Source organism: Nanorana parkeri, unplaced genomic scaffold (genome assembly GCF_000935625.1).
Source record: "Nanorana parkeri isolate BGI_ZX_2015 unplaced genomic scaffold, ASM93562v1 scaffold174, whole genome shotgun sequence".
In the NCBI taxonomy this organism is placed as follows: Eukaryota; Metazoa; Chordata; class Amphibia; order Anura; family Dicroglossidae; genus Nanorana; species Nanorana parkeri.
This window is the reverse complement of record NW_017306442.1, coordinates 265,121-283,303: the sequence shown is the minus strand read 5'-3', so window position 1 is coordinate 283,303 and position 18,183 is coordinate 265,121. Positions and strand designations below refer to the sequence as shown.

Sequence of the window (18,183 nt, the reverse complement as noted above, 5' to 3'; positions counted from 1 at the left end):
TGCTGCTATCCATGCCTCCATAGGCTGCTGTTGCCAAATGCAGGCTGTGATTGGCTACTGCTCCACCACAGCTGTCACACCGTGTTTGCAGCCACTGGTGAAGCAAAGGATTGTAGCATAAGGGTAAGAAGGCCTCTGTATTTTACCTCATTCTGGCATACAAGCAATGCTGGATTATTGACAGCTCCTGCTAAGGGTCCCTGTCAAACTGAACAGGGCTGGGTGGGGGAATGTGTCAGCAAGACTGGTCACAAACTATAGGTATGCGGAGTGTTGGCACAGCGTTCTATGGCTCATGATTAGGATGCAAATTGCGTAGCTGTCAGCACATCTCCTTCTGTGCTTAACATGGTCAGAATGAGTCAGGAAGAGAAAGGCTGCCAAGATCCCAGATATTTGCTGCTGAAATTGAATGAATGCTAAATCTTTGACAATATAAACAGTAAACATAATAATAAACTGGGGGAACTGGCTGCATTATTCACACTTCTATTATATGGAAATATGAGTGGAGAAATTACCCAGAGGAGCTTTCTAAAGAGCCAAAGCTGCACAGCAGAGTAGCCATGAATCAGGATAGTGGCTAGTGCGATGCGGACCTGGATATATACTGTACATGCACAATATAATATCAGGCTCTCATCCTTTTTATTAATAACATTAAAACATGTGAGGGATAAAAAACAATATTGTATTAGGAAACCTGGCGATAGAAAAATGTGAGGCTGCCACTGTTGGCCTCTTCTAATATAATGTTGTTTGCCTGGCTGTCATAGTGACCCTTTATATTCAATTCACCTTACCTAATCTGAACACTTGTTAATGAGCAGTGATTAAGAAAGTATTAAAGCCAGAGGTCAGCATAACAACCAGGTAACTAGATTTTTTTAGCAGAAGGCTAACAGTGGCAGGCCCTATGTCATTATGGGTTTACTTTAATGTCCAATTGAACTTTCAGTTTGATTCAGCTTCAGTTTCATATATTGCAGTTGTTTGAAAACAAGAGGTGTGCAGCATCTTACAGTTAGTTTTCTATGGAAAGCAGCCACTGAATAGATACACTTGTCCCCTGTCTGCATGCTGTAGAGAAGGAAGATGAACTTGGAATGTTTTTAGAATTAACATGAAAGTTCAGTTGGTCTTTAATCACAAAAAAGGAAGCAAAGTAAAGAAACGCAGTCACAATACTTCCCATTCGAATTCTGTTAATTAAAGCTATAGTTCTCAGTGGTGGCCGGTACACTCTCCCCAGCGGTAGAAGGCCTGTGGCCATGACTTGAAGATTCTCTGTCCGCATGCACGCTCTTTGTAGGGCTGCTCCTCTTACTTCTGGATGGAGTCATCTTACTGCTCAACTTTCCTTAAAAACAAAGAGAAATAGTGTGTTATCCATCCCTTTTCAGACCTAGAGTGCACACTATTTGGCACCCACCCATGTGCCAAAACTTCTGCCCAACACCCCATTCTTTTGCTTCCAGATATATAGACCAGACCATAATACCCCTATTGCCCTAAAATGCAGTGCCCAGAATCTAAGAAGTCAATTGCCAGGCCCAATGCTGCTGCATGGCATGTGTCATATATTGTGCAAATACCAAAATGACTGGCTGTTGTCAGTATTTGCCAGCGACCACTTGGGGCAGCCGTGGTGACTGGAGCAGCAATGATTAGACTTAGTTTAGGTTTTGTTGGGTGTCTAGCACAAAGTGGGGAGAGTTTGGGTTGCCTTAGCGTCAAGTTTTCTTTAAAGAACAATGCTGGTACTCACATGCCCACATATAATCTAATTACCATTTTAAAACCCTCCCAGTGAAGTGAACATAATGCATATGATCAAGGCTCTAAAAACCTGAATCTATAATAGAATTTGTTTTCCCAGTGTCCATCTCTTCCCAAAGCCATCAAACCAATCTACGCCCATGATACTTTGCAACCTTTCAGCGCTTCCATAAGTGTAAGCTGTGCTGTCAATTAGCATGATATAGTGGAGGGAGGGAACAAACACTATTTTCCAGGATGCCAGCTACTGAACTACATTATAAGATGGGGCTACACAGGCACCACGAGCAAACAGAACGGACGCGGATGAGCGGTCCTGGATGTATTTGAAAGCGTTTCGTTTTATCTACAATTGTAAGTGTGATTTTATTCTTAAATTCCCCCCATTGTGTTTATTTATCAAAACTGGAGCAGATGTGCATGGAAACCAATCAGCTTCTCGCTTCAGTTTGTTCAGTTAAAGGAGAACTATGAGGCGAGTGCTTTTCACTCACCTCATAGTTCTAGCCGATCTATGACAATGAGACTGTCACAGGTCGGCTCAGTAGATCGGGAGGTGAGCGAACACATACCGGCGTTCGCTCACCTCTCGATCCTGTCACAGCTCTCTGCCGTGACAGGGGAGGGGCTGTATTCCCCCCTCTCCGCTCCGATCTGCCAGCGCTGACTAGCGGAACGGACGGTGGAGGGGGCGGGTACAGCTGGCTCTGCCTCTAGGTAGGCAGAGCCAGCTGTCAGTCACGCAGCTGGGCGGATCCAGACATAATTGTCGGGATCCGCTTCAGCTGCGGCGTCTTAGTATACCGGAGCAGCAGCTCGCGGTATACTGCGGCATCTCAGTATACCGCAAGTTACAGCTCGCGGTATACTGAGCTTAGGGTGACAGGAGGACGCTAGTTTGTGTCCTCCCGTTACCCTAAGAAGAACTATGGGGCAAAGCCTTAACCCCATAGTTCTCCTTTAAGATTTGAAAATGAAAGATAGAAGCTGACTGGTTGCCATGCACAGCTGCTCCAGATTCTGTCTGCTTCTGTTTTGATAAATTCCCCTCATTGTTTTACATATTGCACAATGGAGAGTCTACTCTTATGTTTTTGAGTACAATAAAGAGGAGAAACTCAGAGGTTGTAAGGATTATACAAGGAGGAGGTTGATCTGCTGGATAACAAAGCGGGGAAGGAGAGGAAGGAATATTCCATTTAATTGGCTGATACTAGAGAAGAGAAAAAAAAGAGTCTCTTTTGAAAAACTTGAAAGTTCATCTGAAATAAGGTGAACAACATTGTCTGGTGAGTGCGATTAAAGACTTTTTTCGTGCACGGTTTTATTGGAAGCACAAATCACTTTATTGTAATATATGAAGTCTTTCATCACAACTTTTACTGAATTTTTGCACTTTATGTCAAAGAAGTATATTAACTGTGTTGCATTATTGCATGTTATTATTTGTACACGTATTAACCTCCCTGGCGGTCTGATTATGGAGGATTTTAGCATGCCAAAGCGGTACATTGTTTTTCACGGCTAGACAAGAATTGGCTGCAAAGAAGCTGCAGGAAACCAGTGCAACAAAGGATGAAAAATGGTGACAACAAGGATTTTCAAAAGTCAGTTGTTTATGATACTCAGTGCCTTGCCATCTAAAGGACATTCAGTTAGGGTTTACCTCTACTTTAGGGCTAGTTCACACCAAGCGCAGAGCAGATGCAGATGCAGAGTAGAACAGTTACAGAACGGATCAAAACTGCGTCCAATGTATTCCAATGGTATTTTGGGCTCTAGTTCACACCAGAGCGTTCAATTCCAGAGCAGGTAAAAAAACTGCAGCAAGCCCTATTTTTCCTGCTCTGGAACGCATGCAAACGCATCAAAAACACATGCAAACGCCCTGCGCGTGCAGAAACACATGCAGATATGGTCTGCATTTGGTTCAAACAAGCCCTTAATGTCCATTCCACATGCATGCACACAGTGGGATGAAAGCTAGATGAAGGAAATTTCCAGCAAACATCCAGAAAGGACAGCAGGATATAGGTATGTTTCTCAGATACAGCTCTCTGAAAACTATACAGTGGCAGTGTTAGTTATCAATTTATCCTGTTATCCATTTTGTTAATACATGTTAAAAAATATTTCTATTTAGCAACAGCAGCAAACAGCCCTCTAAGGGGTCCTCTGAACTGAATGAACACCCATTACATGAATAACCCTAACGCGCCCCAACTGTCTCGGTTTGCAGTAGCTGGGAGTAGAGAATCAAGGAGTGAAAATGGTCCTTATCTGCACCTTTGTCCTAAAACAGGAAATCCGCCTAGAAATGAAGCACAATTCATAATCCAATCTATTTTCTACAATATTTAGCATACCCTCAGCTGCTTTTTACCTGAAAGCTGGAGACATTCATCTTTATGCAGCTTAGTCCACGATCTCTTCTTGCATTGTTTGCTACATGTGTATATGGAGTAACAGCGCAAACATGGGGTCAGCTTGACGCCAACAGAACGGCCACACTGATAACAGTATTTGAAAAACGTTTTTCTAAAGATACAAATATAAAAAAGCGTCAAAGTGTGAAAAGCGGCAAAGTGTGGAAATAAAATGTGTACACTAGAAGAAAGTCAGATCACTCACTTGGGTACATACATGAGTCTTTCCCCCAATGTATCACGTGTGTTCACTTTTCTCTCTGGATCTCTGTGCGTAGCAGAGCTGCCTGCAATAAATGTCATCATCATAAAAAAAATACTATTATCACCTTCAAAGCGACCTGTTCAATGTACATTATATCAATACAACTATTACAACCTACAAAGAATAGAACTTTCAACAGGTTTTCTTGCTGTCTGGGTCTCTATTCAGGACATTTTCTCTCTACCAAGTAGAGTGAGAAAGGGTTAGGACCTCAGTTAGATTTTTATTGATGTCAGTGTCCCCAATGGATAGATTCAATTCAGTTTCTGTCCCAGAGACAGTTGTCCCAGGGGCAGAAACTAAATAGAATCTACCCATTGAGGACAGTGACATCAATAAAAATCTGATGGAGGTCCTAACCTTTTCTCACTCTACTTGGCTGTGTCCTGTTTGGAAAGAATAGTCCTTACTTCCTATCCCAATAACACTATCATTGGTGCAATAAATGAGAAAATTATTTTCCAACAGGGACAAGAACAGCAGGGACAGGGGCAGCAATAACATCCCCCCAAATTCTAATACCACCCCATTCACCTGAAATAAATATTTTATTGTTTCCTGTGTTTCTGTGGAGAGATTTACCTGTATGGGTTGTCTTGTATATATGAGCTTATTACTAGACATGATCTTAGTATAGTCTTCCTAGATAAAGCATACTATGGGCTCACTGGACAGGACTACAACATAGGTTTATTATACGTTACTTGCACACATAATACTACAATGGAAACATAACCAAGCAACTGGACATTACAACAACAACAAAATCCTAATGTAGGACAACTCAAATACCCTGCCACCACTTCCACACAGTTCCAAAGGGACTGTGCAAATCAAGGCATTTCCCTACCGGAGACAGGACAAAATCAACTTATATTAAATTCCACTAAAACAGTGAAGATTCTTTGACAGACTCGTATATTTAACCAAAGGCCTTTATCTCAGCTACAGAGGATCAAGACTTGGGCGTCATTGCCTTCAAAATGACTTTACCATTGAATGGCCACCCCAATACAAACAAGACAGTCCATATCCCAAAATGACCTGACTACTGCCTCAGCATCCCCTGACAGCCTCCATCCTGGTAAACCTTCCTCAGGCACAACACACTACATTAAACAACATGATCTGACCAATAATCATTTGAGAAATACTTATGGAGCTTAGGACAATTTTCAGGACACGTGCATTAGTTGCATTCTACGGCAAAATGGACAACTGAAGTGGATGTTTTCTTAAAATTTCCAGAAATCATGTACCCATGAGACAATTCTGCCAGAGTTAAATTAACCCTCTTCAGGAAATAATTCCAGGACAAGCATTTCCAGTAAGTAATCTTCAGAACCTCAGACTGTCTTTGAAAGCATAGGAATTGATACGCACACAGTTATGTACTTACGGACTATGCCATCCTTCGCCCACTCTGCTTCTTTTGCTTTAACAGCCTCCCGAGTGAGTTCTCCCAGGTGCTCCAAGAGCTGTTTTCGTGCATTAAAAATGTCCTTCTCCTTTGATAACAATGCATGGTATGGTGTGTGTGCTATCTTCTTATCCTGCAATATATAACTGATCTTGTACAATACACACTACTAAATTGCAACATGTTTATATTACAGCTTCAATGTTATCATAAGAATCATCCTATTTTGCTGCTTGTATAAAATTTATGTGATTTCTTATTATGCAATATGCTTACCACCTTAGAATTTTGCATTTACTCTACCTGGAAGTACTTGTAATAGGCATAGTCTGTAGCTGTACCCAGTGCAGTTCTCGTTCCTTCTCCTATAAGGATTGGCATCAATATACTGGCTCCAGCCTTTATGAGTCTGTCCACCTATGAAGGACAATTAAGTGTCATGAGAGGTCCATGAGCTGTAGAGCTACAAAAGAAACCATTTATGTTAGATTACTTCAGAAACAAAAACTCCAACCAACATAGATGAAACTTTAAAGCAAATTAGTGGGAGACGTATACAACATTATGGTGTGGAAAGTGACTCTTGTCTAGGTGGCAGAGATGGGGAACCTCTTGGAAGCAGCAGGGCTGGACATGCAGCGAACCCCACTATTTACTGCAACAATAGGAAACTCGCTAATGATTTGCATGTAATTGAACGTTATATTTCCTTTTGCAAACACACTGTGATAATCTAGGTGTATTGTAGGAGCACAACAACAAAACAAGAACAACTGCACACATTCCATGCATTAAAAAGGTAGCCATATATTATAGGGATGTCCAGATACCAGTTCAGATACCAGTGCCGATACTTGGCATTTTTACGAGAACTACCAGGGTTGCAGCAGTTGCGGCTGGGGCCTGGCTCTGGCACTCCACCACTGTCCTGAAATCATTAGTCTGTATTGTTTTAGAAAACTGTCACATGGCAATAAAACAAAAATGTATCAGTACTTGTATCTGGGAGTACTTAGACAAGTATCGGTACATCACTTATATATATTTATTTAAAAAAATAATGAATTAAAACAGAGATGTACAAATCCCAGGAGCTCCGTGTGCTCCTTACAAATGACAGCTGCCTCCTAATTTTTGAATTTTTCTCTAGTCTAGTCTTGGAGCTGGAAAATGATCTGTACTTGTACCGAGTACGGTACTTGGTATCTGAACATCGCTAATATATTATATAAAATCAAAGTGGCAACTCACAATTTTCCCACTCGGGTAAATTGCACATCAGGCCACGGGTGGTCACTCCAGTAGAAGCCCACATGCCATGGCCAGTGGCAGGGCTAGATGTGAAGTTGAAGCAGCTGTCACTTCTTCAGATGGGAGCCCAAGTGCCCCCTGGGCACCCATTTGGGCACACCTCATCCCCTCCATGATGCATTCAGGAGATCATGGATGCTGCTGACTGACAGATCTATACAGCAGGTACCATGCTTACATGCCTAAATGACAGCTGCTTCAACATCACCTCAAGCCCTTCCACTGGCCATGGTGTGTGGGCTGCTATTGGACTGACCACCTTTGGTTTGATGTGTTCTGTTCCCAAGTGGGAAAATTGTGAGTACACACTTTGACTTTAAATATAAAAGTTTACCTTTTCAAAGTGTGAGATCTGTGCAATCCTTCTTCTTGTTTTTATTGCTGTTATCTCAGTTCATGAATGTTCTCCATTTAGTTGAGCTGCTCGCTGCAGTACATACTTTCGTGCCAGTTAACTGTTTGGCACAGTGTACACACTGACTGTGGAAAACCATCACCTTATTGCCCTGTGAAAAGGGCTATAAAAGTACTGTGCTGGTTTTGTTTCTGCCTTTATTTTATTTATTCATTATTTAATCCATCAAACCATCTATTGTAGACTCTAGCTGCTAACCCGCCAGGTTAAAACCCCAGATGCAGTGCCTCAGTATATTTCGTGAAGTTCTCAGGATGTGAGAAAACTCATTCCGTCTTTGGGGCTTTACTGTGAAACCCGACACAGAGATACAAACAGATACTTAGGCCACAGCATGAAAAAAAGTTTGAGCACTTCTCATCTTTACGGTTATTAAATTAATGAAAAATTAGGAACTGGCCAAAGAAAAAAAAACTCTCCACACAGACAGGAAGCAGCAGCAGAATGAGGAAACCTTGTTAGGGAAAATGCTACATCTTCACACTGGGCTTCCAGGCTTCTATGCTATCCAAAACTGTTTTTTTTTAAATTAAATTTGTGTGTTTTTCTTGCATAGCTTTTTATCTTAAACTGGTTAAACGCTATACAGCATTATGTTCTCTTTTACTGGCTATACCAGGCTATATATGACCTGTCGTCATTGCATGCCGCAGGAATGACAGTTGATATACTTACCCACACATATGTATCTGCAAGTATCTTTTTTGCACCCACTCAGGCATAGTGGGAATAGGGGGTGCAAAGGGGGAGAAGGGCATGACACTGTATCATCACCACATCAATAACATGTCAGTCTGTGCTCAGCAATGCAGCTCATGGGTTGCCATGAAGGAGCTGAGTGCTAGAAATGATATGAATGACATGCCGTGCAATGTGGTTGTAGTAAGAAATGCAAAAGATTTGAACTTCACTACAATAATGACATAGAATTGAATGGATAATTGCAGAATCTTCAAGCACAAAAGGAAATTTCTGTTGTTTGCGAATAAGCAATTTCAATCAGTAGGAAAAATCTGAATAATTGCTTTAAGACCGGTGTGGAATTCACAGCAGTTATTGGTGCATTCAGTATAAAATCAAACAAAAAAAGAACTTCAGAGCTCCATATATAAGTCAATGTCAAAGACTATTGATAGGGCAATATGTGCAAGCATGTATAATCTCAAGCTTACCAGTAACACAGAAAAACGGTTCCAAAGATGTCAGAAACTATATATAAAAAAACAAACTACAGCTTCCACTATATGAACAGCAGCGTCACTGCGCCACTAGAACACTGAAGAGCTCATTGTGTAAGTGGTGCTGCTGTCTGGGAAGGTCGAACGGTAAATTGAAATATCCCCTGCACACCATACAGCAATGGGGACCGTTGATGGTGATGGCGCTCGTAGTGATGGCCACGGATGGCGCCGTGCAAATCCAAGGTTTGAACAATGAAGATCACCAGCACACGAAGGATGAAATAAATCCAAATGTTCTTTTATTCAAAGAAGCAAGTCACAAGTGTTAAAGGAGCCTTTAACAGGCTCCTTTAACACTTGTGACATGCTTCTTTGAATAAAAGAACATTTGGGAAGGGAAAACCTCACAGTGACGCAGTGGAGGGTTACCCTGCAGCCTCGGGAGTCACCGAGGGTGCTGATTTTTTTATATACCTTATGATAGTTCTGCAGCCAGTGTTGCGTACTTCTGCCCTTAACATGGCAAACAATAATACTGAATGAGAAGCCACTTTAGCATGCAGCTTGATGAATCCTGGTAATTGACTTATATGTAGACCTCTGCAAAGCAGATGTCTATTGTTTAGGTTTATATTTGGCATACATGTTGCCACTGCAAGGCATCTGCTGATAAGTGATCCATTGACTTGTTGGAATATTTGTCTCTGCTTTATGTTACTGGTGCTGTAGAATAATGTAAAGGGCAGATAATTCCCATATTTTATGATAATAATAAAAAAATATAACCAACTTGGGAGTAAATTATACAGCTGCAGGGTCAGATAATGTTTGGTATCACATCTGCAAGTATGACATTTTCCGAGAACTATTTACATTTTTATTCGGCATGTCAGCATTTGCCAATCATCCAATTTTGATTAAGATCTCCTACACATTCATTATAATTCCATTGTTTGAGCATATGCCTCGTACCTGTAATTGTCCCGCACAGACAATGTATTTAATACATTCCTGTCTCAGCATTAGTGAACTAATTACTGACTAGCTCAATTACATGAACTGACCTTGGGAATACTCCTAAATGAAAACTATAAATCAAGAAATGAGCAAGGCCTTCAGAAACAAGGAAACTGGAGAGCTGATGAATCGGAATAAATGAAGGAACATGGAAAGAATGGAATATGTGAAAAACTGCTGATTTCTAGATGGAGGTAGTGATGTCGCTACAGACCTGTACAACATTTTGTGTATTTAGGATAATACAGATACTGTAAGTATAAGATGTCGGGTTATGCTAAAAGTACAAAATAAATTGGTGGTCACTTATAAAACAAAGTAAAAATTGAGGGATGATAACTGGAAAATGGCAAATGGAAACACCATCACTATCTGTTCTTTTTAAGTTACAGTAGTTATTTTATATTGATTTTTGTCCTACCAGAGCAATCCTCGCAGGAAGAGTCCTCTGCTTTTCATATGTGGTATTCACAGCCGCACACAGAGCACTGCCCACTCCTCTGCTCAGAGCCAGGTTGGGATCTGCACCATTTGCTAAGAGCTCTTTAACAGCCTAGAAAAAGCAGCACACACCACATAGTCAACACTCTACAAGTAACATCTTTCTTAAGGTGGCCATACACCTTCCAATTTTCGCTAGACTGTTTTCGCCCCGGCCATTGAGCAGTTGCTCGATTTTAATATGACTCATCATTATGCACAGGCCAATTTTGATTATCGTTTTTAATTATCGTTCGTTAGTATACTAACTGTTCGAATTTCGTCGATTGACAGAGCGGACTTTCGTTTGCGCATGTGCAGTGTTCATGTTGTGATTTTTTTCGCACGAAAACGCCACTAATCCATAGTTTTTTGTGCAAGGTGTATATTAAAGCCTATTTATTTTTTTAATTTCTCCTTTTAAAGAGAGTGCTTTTCACTCACCTCATAGTTCTAGCCGACATGTGACAATGAGACTGTCACAGGTCGGCTCAGTAGATCGGGAGGTGAGCGAACACTTACCGGTCGTGCCCCTCCCCTGCCGAGACAGGGGAGGGGCTGGATTCCCCCTTCCAATCCGCCAGTGCTGACTGGCGGAACGGACGGGGGAGGGGGCGGGTACAGCTGGCTCTGCCTCTAGATAGGCAGAGCCAGCTGTCACTCACGCAGCTGGGCGGATCTCGACATCGATGTCGGGATCGGCTCCGGCTGCGGCGTCTCAGTATACCGCGAGCTACAGCGGTACAGCTGAGCTTAGGGTGACGGGAGGACGCTAGTTTGTGTCCTCCCGTTACCCTAAGGAGAACTATAGGGAAAAGCCCTGACCCCATAGTTCTCCTTTAAGGAGACCCTCCTTTGCTGGAGGATTTTGGTCTTTTTCTTTAAAAGTTTCTAATTCCTCATTTCCTAGTGGCTCCCCGCAGCGCTTTTCCCCCCACTCCCTGCACGGGTGCCACCATCGTTCTAGTGGAGGCACCCATGCGCGCTCGTTTACAAAAATTAAAAGTAATGTATTGATCTTTCTGTATTGTATCATTTCTGAAAATATTTTTCTATGTTAAGTCATGTAAATATGAAATCTGCCATAGGACTAATGTGTATTATTAAGTGCAGCCAGCAGGTAGAGCTCTAGGCTCCTCCATACTTTTTTCAGGCTTACCTTAGCTCCCCTGTTGTAAATAGCTTGCTATTTACAGAGCTCAGTAGCTCAAGCAGAAATTTACATACACATGTGAACAAATAACAGTGACATATCCCCCTCCCTTCTCACTGCTGTCTAAGGGGTCTATTCACCAAGCTGCCGAGGGCAGCCGAGTGAATCACCGATCTGAAGTGAAGTCAGCCGAACACTGTTCGGCTATTCACTTCAGGCTGGTACGGCTGATTCATCGGCTTGCTTCGAGTGGCTTCGGGTCGGCCAAACATGCTCAGCATGTTCGGCTGACCCGAAGTGCAGAAGGAGTTCGACTCGGCCGATCCAACATTTGGATCGGCTGAGCCGACCCTCCGGCAGGCTACTCGCTGCTGTTCTGCCTATTCTTATAGATGCCTAACAGCAGTGAGTGAATAGCTGAATGCCGCTGAGCTCTATTGTCCGGCGGCTCTGCTGCTGTAAAAAAAAAAGAAGAAAAAAAAAAGACTCTCCCCGGCGCTTTGGGAGTCTCCCGCTCCCGGCCGCCCAGAAGAGAAACAGGGCTGTGTCTTTTTTTCTTTATTCTGACACGAGCGATGTCAGAATAGAAAAAAAAAAAAAAAAAAAAAATTTTCCCATTGAAAAGCATTGGGACATTACTATTGGCTATTTCAATTTGCAATAGCCAATAGTAAACTAGCATTGTTCCCGCCCTCTGCTGATGGACCTGATGGGGAACTGCAGCAGAGGGCGGGTACAATGCTAGTTTACTATTGGCTATTGCAAATTGAAATAGCCAATAGTAATGTCCCAATGCTTTCCAATGGCAAAAATCTTTTTTTTTTCTATTCTGACATGCTCGTGTCAGAATAAAGAAAAAAAAGACACAGAACTGTTTCTCTCCTTGGCGGCCGGGAGCGGGAGACTCCCGGAGCGCCAGGGAGAGTTTGCTGTGTGCAGATCAGTGTTCCTGGTTAGCAGTTAACCAGGGACGCTTATCTCTCTGAAAGGGGCCGGAGCCAGCCGTAAGATCACGGCTGGCTCCGCCCAGCTGTCAGAAGCAGGTCGGCTTTCAGCACGGCTCAGCGGAGCCGATGCATATGCGTTCGGCTCGGCTGAGCCGCTCGGCCATGATCGGGAGCTGTACGGGCTATTGTGAATAGCCCGTACAGCACCCCTTCAGTTCTACTGAACCGAAGAGGTCCTGGGGCCGAAGCTAGCCGAAGGATCGGCCGAAGCTACGGCCAGATCCTTCGGCAGCTTCGTGAATAGACCCCTAAGTTTCAGTTAGAGAAAGTCTCTGAGACAGAAAACTTTTGTTATGCCATCTCTTTGGGAAACCCATCATTCTGTGTCAGTTGAAAAATGCAAAAAAGTTTAAAATACAACTGACCCACAACATTAAAGTTTCTCTTGTAAAGGTGCCCATACACCTTACAAATTTCGCCGATTTTCGTTTGCGATCGCGTTTTCGTCCGATATTCGTAAGGTTGATGGGCAGTGTACAACCGCAAATATTGTACAATCGTACGACTTTTGACTTTCCAGCAGGTTAGAAAACTTCTGTGGAATCGTACGATTTTTGCAAGGTTGGTGGCGTTTCTGTACGTCAAAAATTGTACGATTAATACTGCTTATGCACAAACAAAAATCCGTGCGGTCAATTAACGAAATTCGTCCAGGTGATTTCTGCTAAAGACCGCTGATTGAACTGTGCGATGGTCGGGGCAGAATGGGGCCACCGTACGAAAATCGTATGACAGTTTGATCAGATGAACATTTTCGTCCGATGATTGCAAGGTGTATGGGTACCTTAAAAGACGAAGGTCCTCTTCAAGCACCTGACACTAATATACTGTAAGAGATTACAAATATAAAGTCATCTCACCATATCATTTCCACTGGCAATGGCCAAGGACAGAGGGGAGTGCCCACTCCACAGGGTGTTGACCTTGGCATTGTGAGCCAGAAGTAAAGAAATTGTATCCTTGGCAAGCTGCATGTAAAATAAAGACATATTATTATTGCGGGCATATGTTATAAGGATATATAACTAATAACAATTATGATGAGTAATGTGCAACCAATCACATTTCATGTTTCTTCAGATAAGAGCAGTCAGAACACTGAATCTAAAGTGTCAGTACGAAGCTATTACTGAGGAATAACCTTTAGTCGTTTAGTATTGCACAGAATCACAGAGTACAATATGGGATAAACGTCACCTTTCACGCTGGTATTTGGAACAACTCCATTTACTTACAGGGCTTTTCACAAAAGGGTGAAGAGTTTGGAGAAGGCAGGAGAAGTGAACAATCTAGGAGAACATAGCTGTACTGGAAAGTGAGCTGAATTGGAGAATTTTTCCTAATCAGCTATGTTCTCCTAGATTGTTCACTTCTCCTGCCTTCTCCAAACTCTTCACCCTTTTTGTGAATAATCGTGTTAGTTCTTTTGGCTCAAATCAATCAGTACATAATAGCGGATTTTCTGTAATTAGAGCTTGACTTTGCTTTTATATTCTTTTTGGCTCTTTGCATCCCTGGAATCAATTCCACAGTTATCAAAGAGATTATTATGGTTGATCCACCAATATTCAGCACGCACAATGGTTGTAACCCAGAATAAGTGATTTGTACAAAGGGTTTTGTAGAAAGGCAAGTACCGTATTTTTTGCTCCATAAGACGGACTTTTTTTCCCCCAAAAGGAGGGGGAAAATGTGCCTGCGTCTTATGGAGCGAATCCCGACGCCCGAGACATGCAGTTTTGGGCGCCGGGCGAGTAGAAGGAGCCACTGCTCGTTTAATACGAGTGATCTAATAAGATCACTCGTATTAAAGCCGAGCAGCGGCGGCGGCGATCGAGTTCAGCAGTAGGAGCCACCGCTCGTTTAATACGAGTGATCTAATGAGATCACTCGTATTAAAACCAAGCAGCGGCGACGATCGAGATCACCATAGAGCAGACGAAGAACGGACGTTCTTCGTCTGCTCTGTGTGATCACTGAGACCGTGGCGCTGTAATCACAGCGCCACCTGTCTCAGCGGTCACTAACTGCAGTTTCTGTCATAGAGGCTATGACAGAAGCTACAGTCTGTCGAGTGCTCCATAAGGCACGCCGGACCTCCCTGCGTCCTATGGTCCGGTGCGTCTTATGGACCGCAAAATACGGTATACGTTTTCCCTGGTTCCCTGATCTACCAGACAGATCAATTACCCAGTCACTGAACTGTGAAAGGGGTCCCACCATAAAAAGGAAGTATGGTAGATCCTTATCCAAGGAAGCTACAATTTTCATACCATTTTCCTGTCTCAATTTCAAACGGGATCCCACTGGATCTCCGATTCTGCATTGTCAATGTGCTGGCCATCTTTCTGATTGTTATACCTGTAAAGATAACTCAAGGCAACTGGGACTAGCAAGTCCAGTTGCCTTGATTTATTTTTTACAGATATACCATGACCTGGATGAATGAGAACCTTAAGAGACATAACTGATTGTTAGATAACAGGATTCTTGATGACCAGCTGTAGAGGGTACTATCTACCATTATTCACAGACTTCCCTTGCCTGGCTGCAACTACTGATAAAGAAACACATTTAATTAGATAAACTGTTTAACGTAACTCTGGTGCCTGCAATAGTTCATATTTACCTTGAAGTTGTCTTCTCTCTCACATGCCACATGCAATGGTGTGCGGCCACCCTCTTCTGGGATGTGGGGGCTTTTCTCATAATAGTTATACAGAGGTAGACCCGAGTCAAGGCAGCCTTTCATAGGAAATCCCTGAACTGCTCCAGGGCTCTCCCCCTGTAGATACACATAACACACTGTATGTACATGAGGAACACCTAGAAACTTTGGGCAGAGATGATTAATGGATCTGTTTGGAGGGACAATGAAAAGAGGTAAGACCAAATGCACATGCAGAGTTTTAATTAGTCAGGACTAGATCCCCTGCCACTTAATTAAAACCCTTTACAAACCTGTCACAGACATGCTGCCCTCTCCCTACATCCATTTAGTTTGCACACAGTAAAATGCAAAAGATATTGTTTTGTGCTTTACAATCTGCACAATTTCATAGCCCTGGATTCTATTTTAACAATGTGAGTCAACAAACAAGGCCTCAAGGGACTGAGTACAGTATGCAGTGATGGCTACCCATAGTTCTGCATGCAATGATGTCTAACCAATGCTCTGTATGCAGTGATATCAAGCCAAAGGTCTATATATAGTGATATCTAATCAAAGCTCTATATGAACTAATGTCTAACCAAAGCTCAGTACGCATTGATGTTTAGTCAAAGCTCTGTATGCAGTGATGTCTGATCAAAGCTCTGTATGCAGTGATGTCTGATCAAAGCTCTGTATGCAGTGATGTCTAACCAAAGCTCTGTATGCAGTGATGTCTAACCAAAGCTCTGTATGCAGTGATGTCTGACCAAAGCTCTGTATGCAGTGATGTCTGACCAAAGCTCTGTATGCAGTGATGTCTGACCAAAGCTCTGTATGCAGTGATGTCTGACCAAAGCTCTGTATGCAATGATGTCTAACCAAAGCTCTGTATGCAATGATGTCTAATCAAAGCTCTGTATGCAGTAGCGTCTAACCAAAGCTCTGTATCCAGTGATGCCTACCCAAAGCTGTGTGTGCAGTGATGCTTTGTATGGGAGGAATCAAGCCTATTCCATCTATAGATGAATAAAATGGAATGTTTTTTCAGTTGTCTATTATATGAAAACATGGTTATGAATGCCACAATAAACTGAATTTAGCCATGTACTATAATTACAGTAGTGTTTCCTTTCACGTCCATCTCTGGGCCCCATCAAATCCTCCTTTCAGACGCTAAGTGTTGCCATGTACCACCCAATGTGAGTAGTCATACCACCACTGGTATATATACTACACTTTGGGAGAGAGTGCCTTAGCAAAAGGGATAGGGATAAAAGAAGGAGGCAGAAAACTATTTAATTGCCAGATTGACCTACTCTGGGAAAAGCTGCCAGTGGAATGATTTCTACAGATGTACACTATAAAATGTAAATAAATGGGGAAGAACAAAAGCTGCCTGTGTTACAAACAGCTTCTCTTATCCACTGTCAAGTAATGGTGCCTATGTGACACTCATCGGCGTTCACTGCTGCAAAAGAACTTCCAGGAACAAAGATACTAAATTTCCCATGGAGCAGCTCAGCTGTGCTCTGTCATCTTTATGACAGACATGTGTCTATGCTGTATTCTATTTTTATCCTCTGCACACTAATTAGCCATCCCTGAGAGGATACGAGCTGCTGATATACCGTACCCTGTCAGGAATATATACATAGTCTTCATCCTCAGCACAGGCATTGGGATTTGAAGCAGCATAAAGCAGAATCTCTGTGATCCGAGTCCCTTCAGCTACTGGCAAAGCCACCGCTATGTGGAGAGGAGTCAGGGAGCTATCCTGGGAAATAAAACATACAAATCATAATACCACTCAGGAAACAATGCAAGCCTCCCGAGAACATGCTAATCAATCATCTATCCAGACACATTCAATGTTCAGACAATCAGGAATTACCACCGTGATCAGACTATTATTCATTGAACAATCAGTCAAAGATTACAGTGTTGCAGAAAAGGTGAAACAATGTAGACATTTCTGCTGCCATTGCTAGGTAATCAACAATGGCAAATCAGCAGTGTTGCTGCATTCTATTTACATCTTCATTGTTACAGTATGTTGTATGGAACTACCCGACACTGCTCCTTACCTGTATACTGCACGTTATATTCAATGTGGCAGCACTGAGAATGATTTTAGTATAAACAAGTATTTCCATTCCAGACCTCAGACGCAGACAGATTCGATCACTCAGTGCTTGGCCAGTGTATTATTTACAGTATGTCCCCGTTTTATATCTATATACTTATTTTGTACATGTTCAAAACTAAAAAAAATACATTTAAAAATAATAATTTCTACTTAGTATATAAAATAGGAAACATTGCATATGAATAGGATAATATATTTTATCATCCTCTTTTCACACTTACCTGTCTATTCTTAGTTGCTGATTGAAAGATAAATGGTTGTTTACAGAGCTCAATAGTTTATTCTTTAATTTACATACACAAATTATTGAATAAAAGCAGTAACTAATTATTTCCCTTCCTTCCCCACCTTGCCAACTCTGTTCAGACCGCCAATATGCATACATAAACCAGGAATGATGAGCTTCAGGTATCCCCCATGATTCTTTCTATTGTGTGTCTGCCACTAGTGAATTCCACCAATTTCCATATAATCCCAAAAACACAGCACTCCTTCATAAAGATCATTTAAATATGTGAAGTGCCACTTCGCATATTTAAATAATACTAATGCAGGCTCATGTAGTCAATTTAAGTGAGCAGCTGTAAGGAGGAACGCCCAGTTTTTTAAAGAGTAATCGAGCGCAGAAGTCTCTATAGAAAACTAAATGCAATTGGTTTCTTTATTGATACATAGGCTCGTACAAAAAATGAAGACAACTTTGGGTGTCCCCACCTTTCCTCATGTTCAGTATTGATATAACTGGCTCAGAAACCTCACATCACCCTTTAAGATGAGACAGCAATTCTTTTCTGTGGCTAGGTCAGATTTCAGAGAATGATGGAGGACACACACTACTTGGGCGAACTTGGTTTGTCTGCATCTGAGGTCTCTACTTCTATTGACAAATCTGATGAAAAAAGTGTGTGTGGGGGGGGGGGGGGGGGGGTT

General features: G+C 42.1%; 1 protein-coding gene across 1 annotated transcript in view; it reads right to left on the bottom strand.

Moving 5' to 3' along the window:
* Nucleotides 1-1,205: 1,205 nt before the first annotated feature.
* Nucleotides 1,206-18,183, bottom strand: part of ANKMY1 (ankyrin repeat and MYND domain containing 1) — a 34,306-nt gene continuing 17,328 nt past the window's right edge. The window contains exons 8-16 of the mRNA XM_018554795.1: nucleotides 16,741-16,881; nucleotides 15,084-15,239; nucleotides 13,315-13,422; nucleotides 10,236-10,367; nucleotides 6,194-6,307; nucleotides 5,870-6,023; nucleotides 4,411-4,492; nucleotides 4,163-4,317; nucleotides 1,206-1,360 (exon numbers count right to left, since the gene is read on the bottom strand). Of these exons, the coding sequence (XP_018410297.1) occupies nucleotides 1,206-1,360; nucleotides 4,163-4,317; nucleotides 4,411-4,492; nucleotides 5,870-6,023; nucleotides 6,194-6,307; nucleotides 10,236-10,367; nucleotides 13,315-13,422; nucleotides 15,084-15,239; nucleotides 16,741-16,881 (1,197 nt within the window). The remainder of the gene's footprint in view (nucleotides 1,361-4,162; nucleotides 4,318-4,410; nucleotides 4,493-5,869; nucleotides 6,024-6,193; nucleotides 6,308-10,235; nucleotides 10,368-13,314; nucleotides 13,423-15,083; nucleotides 15,240-16,740; nucleotides 16,882-18,183) is intronic.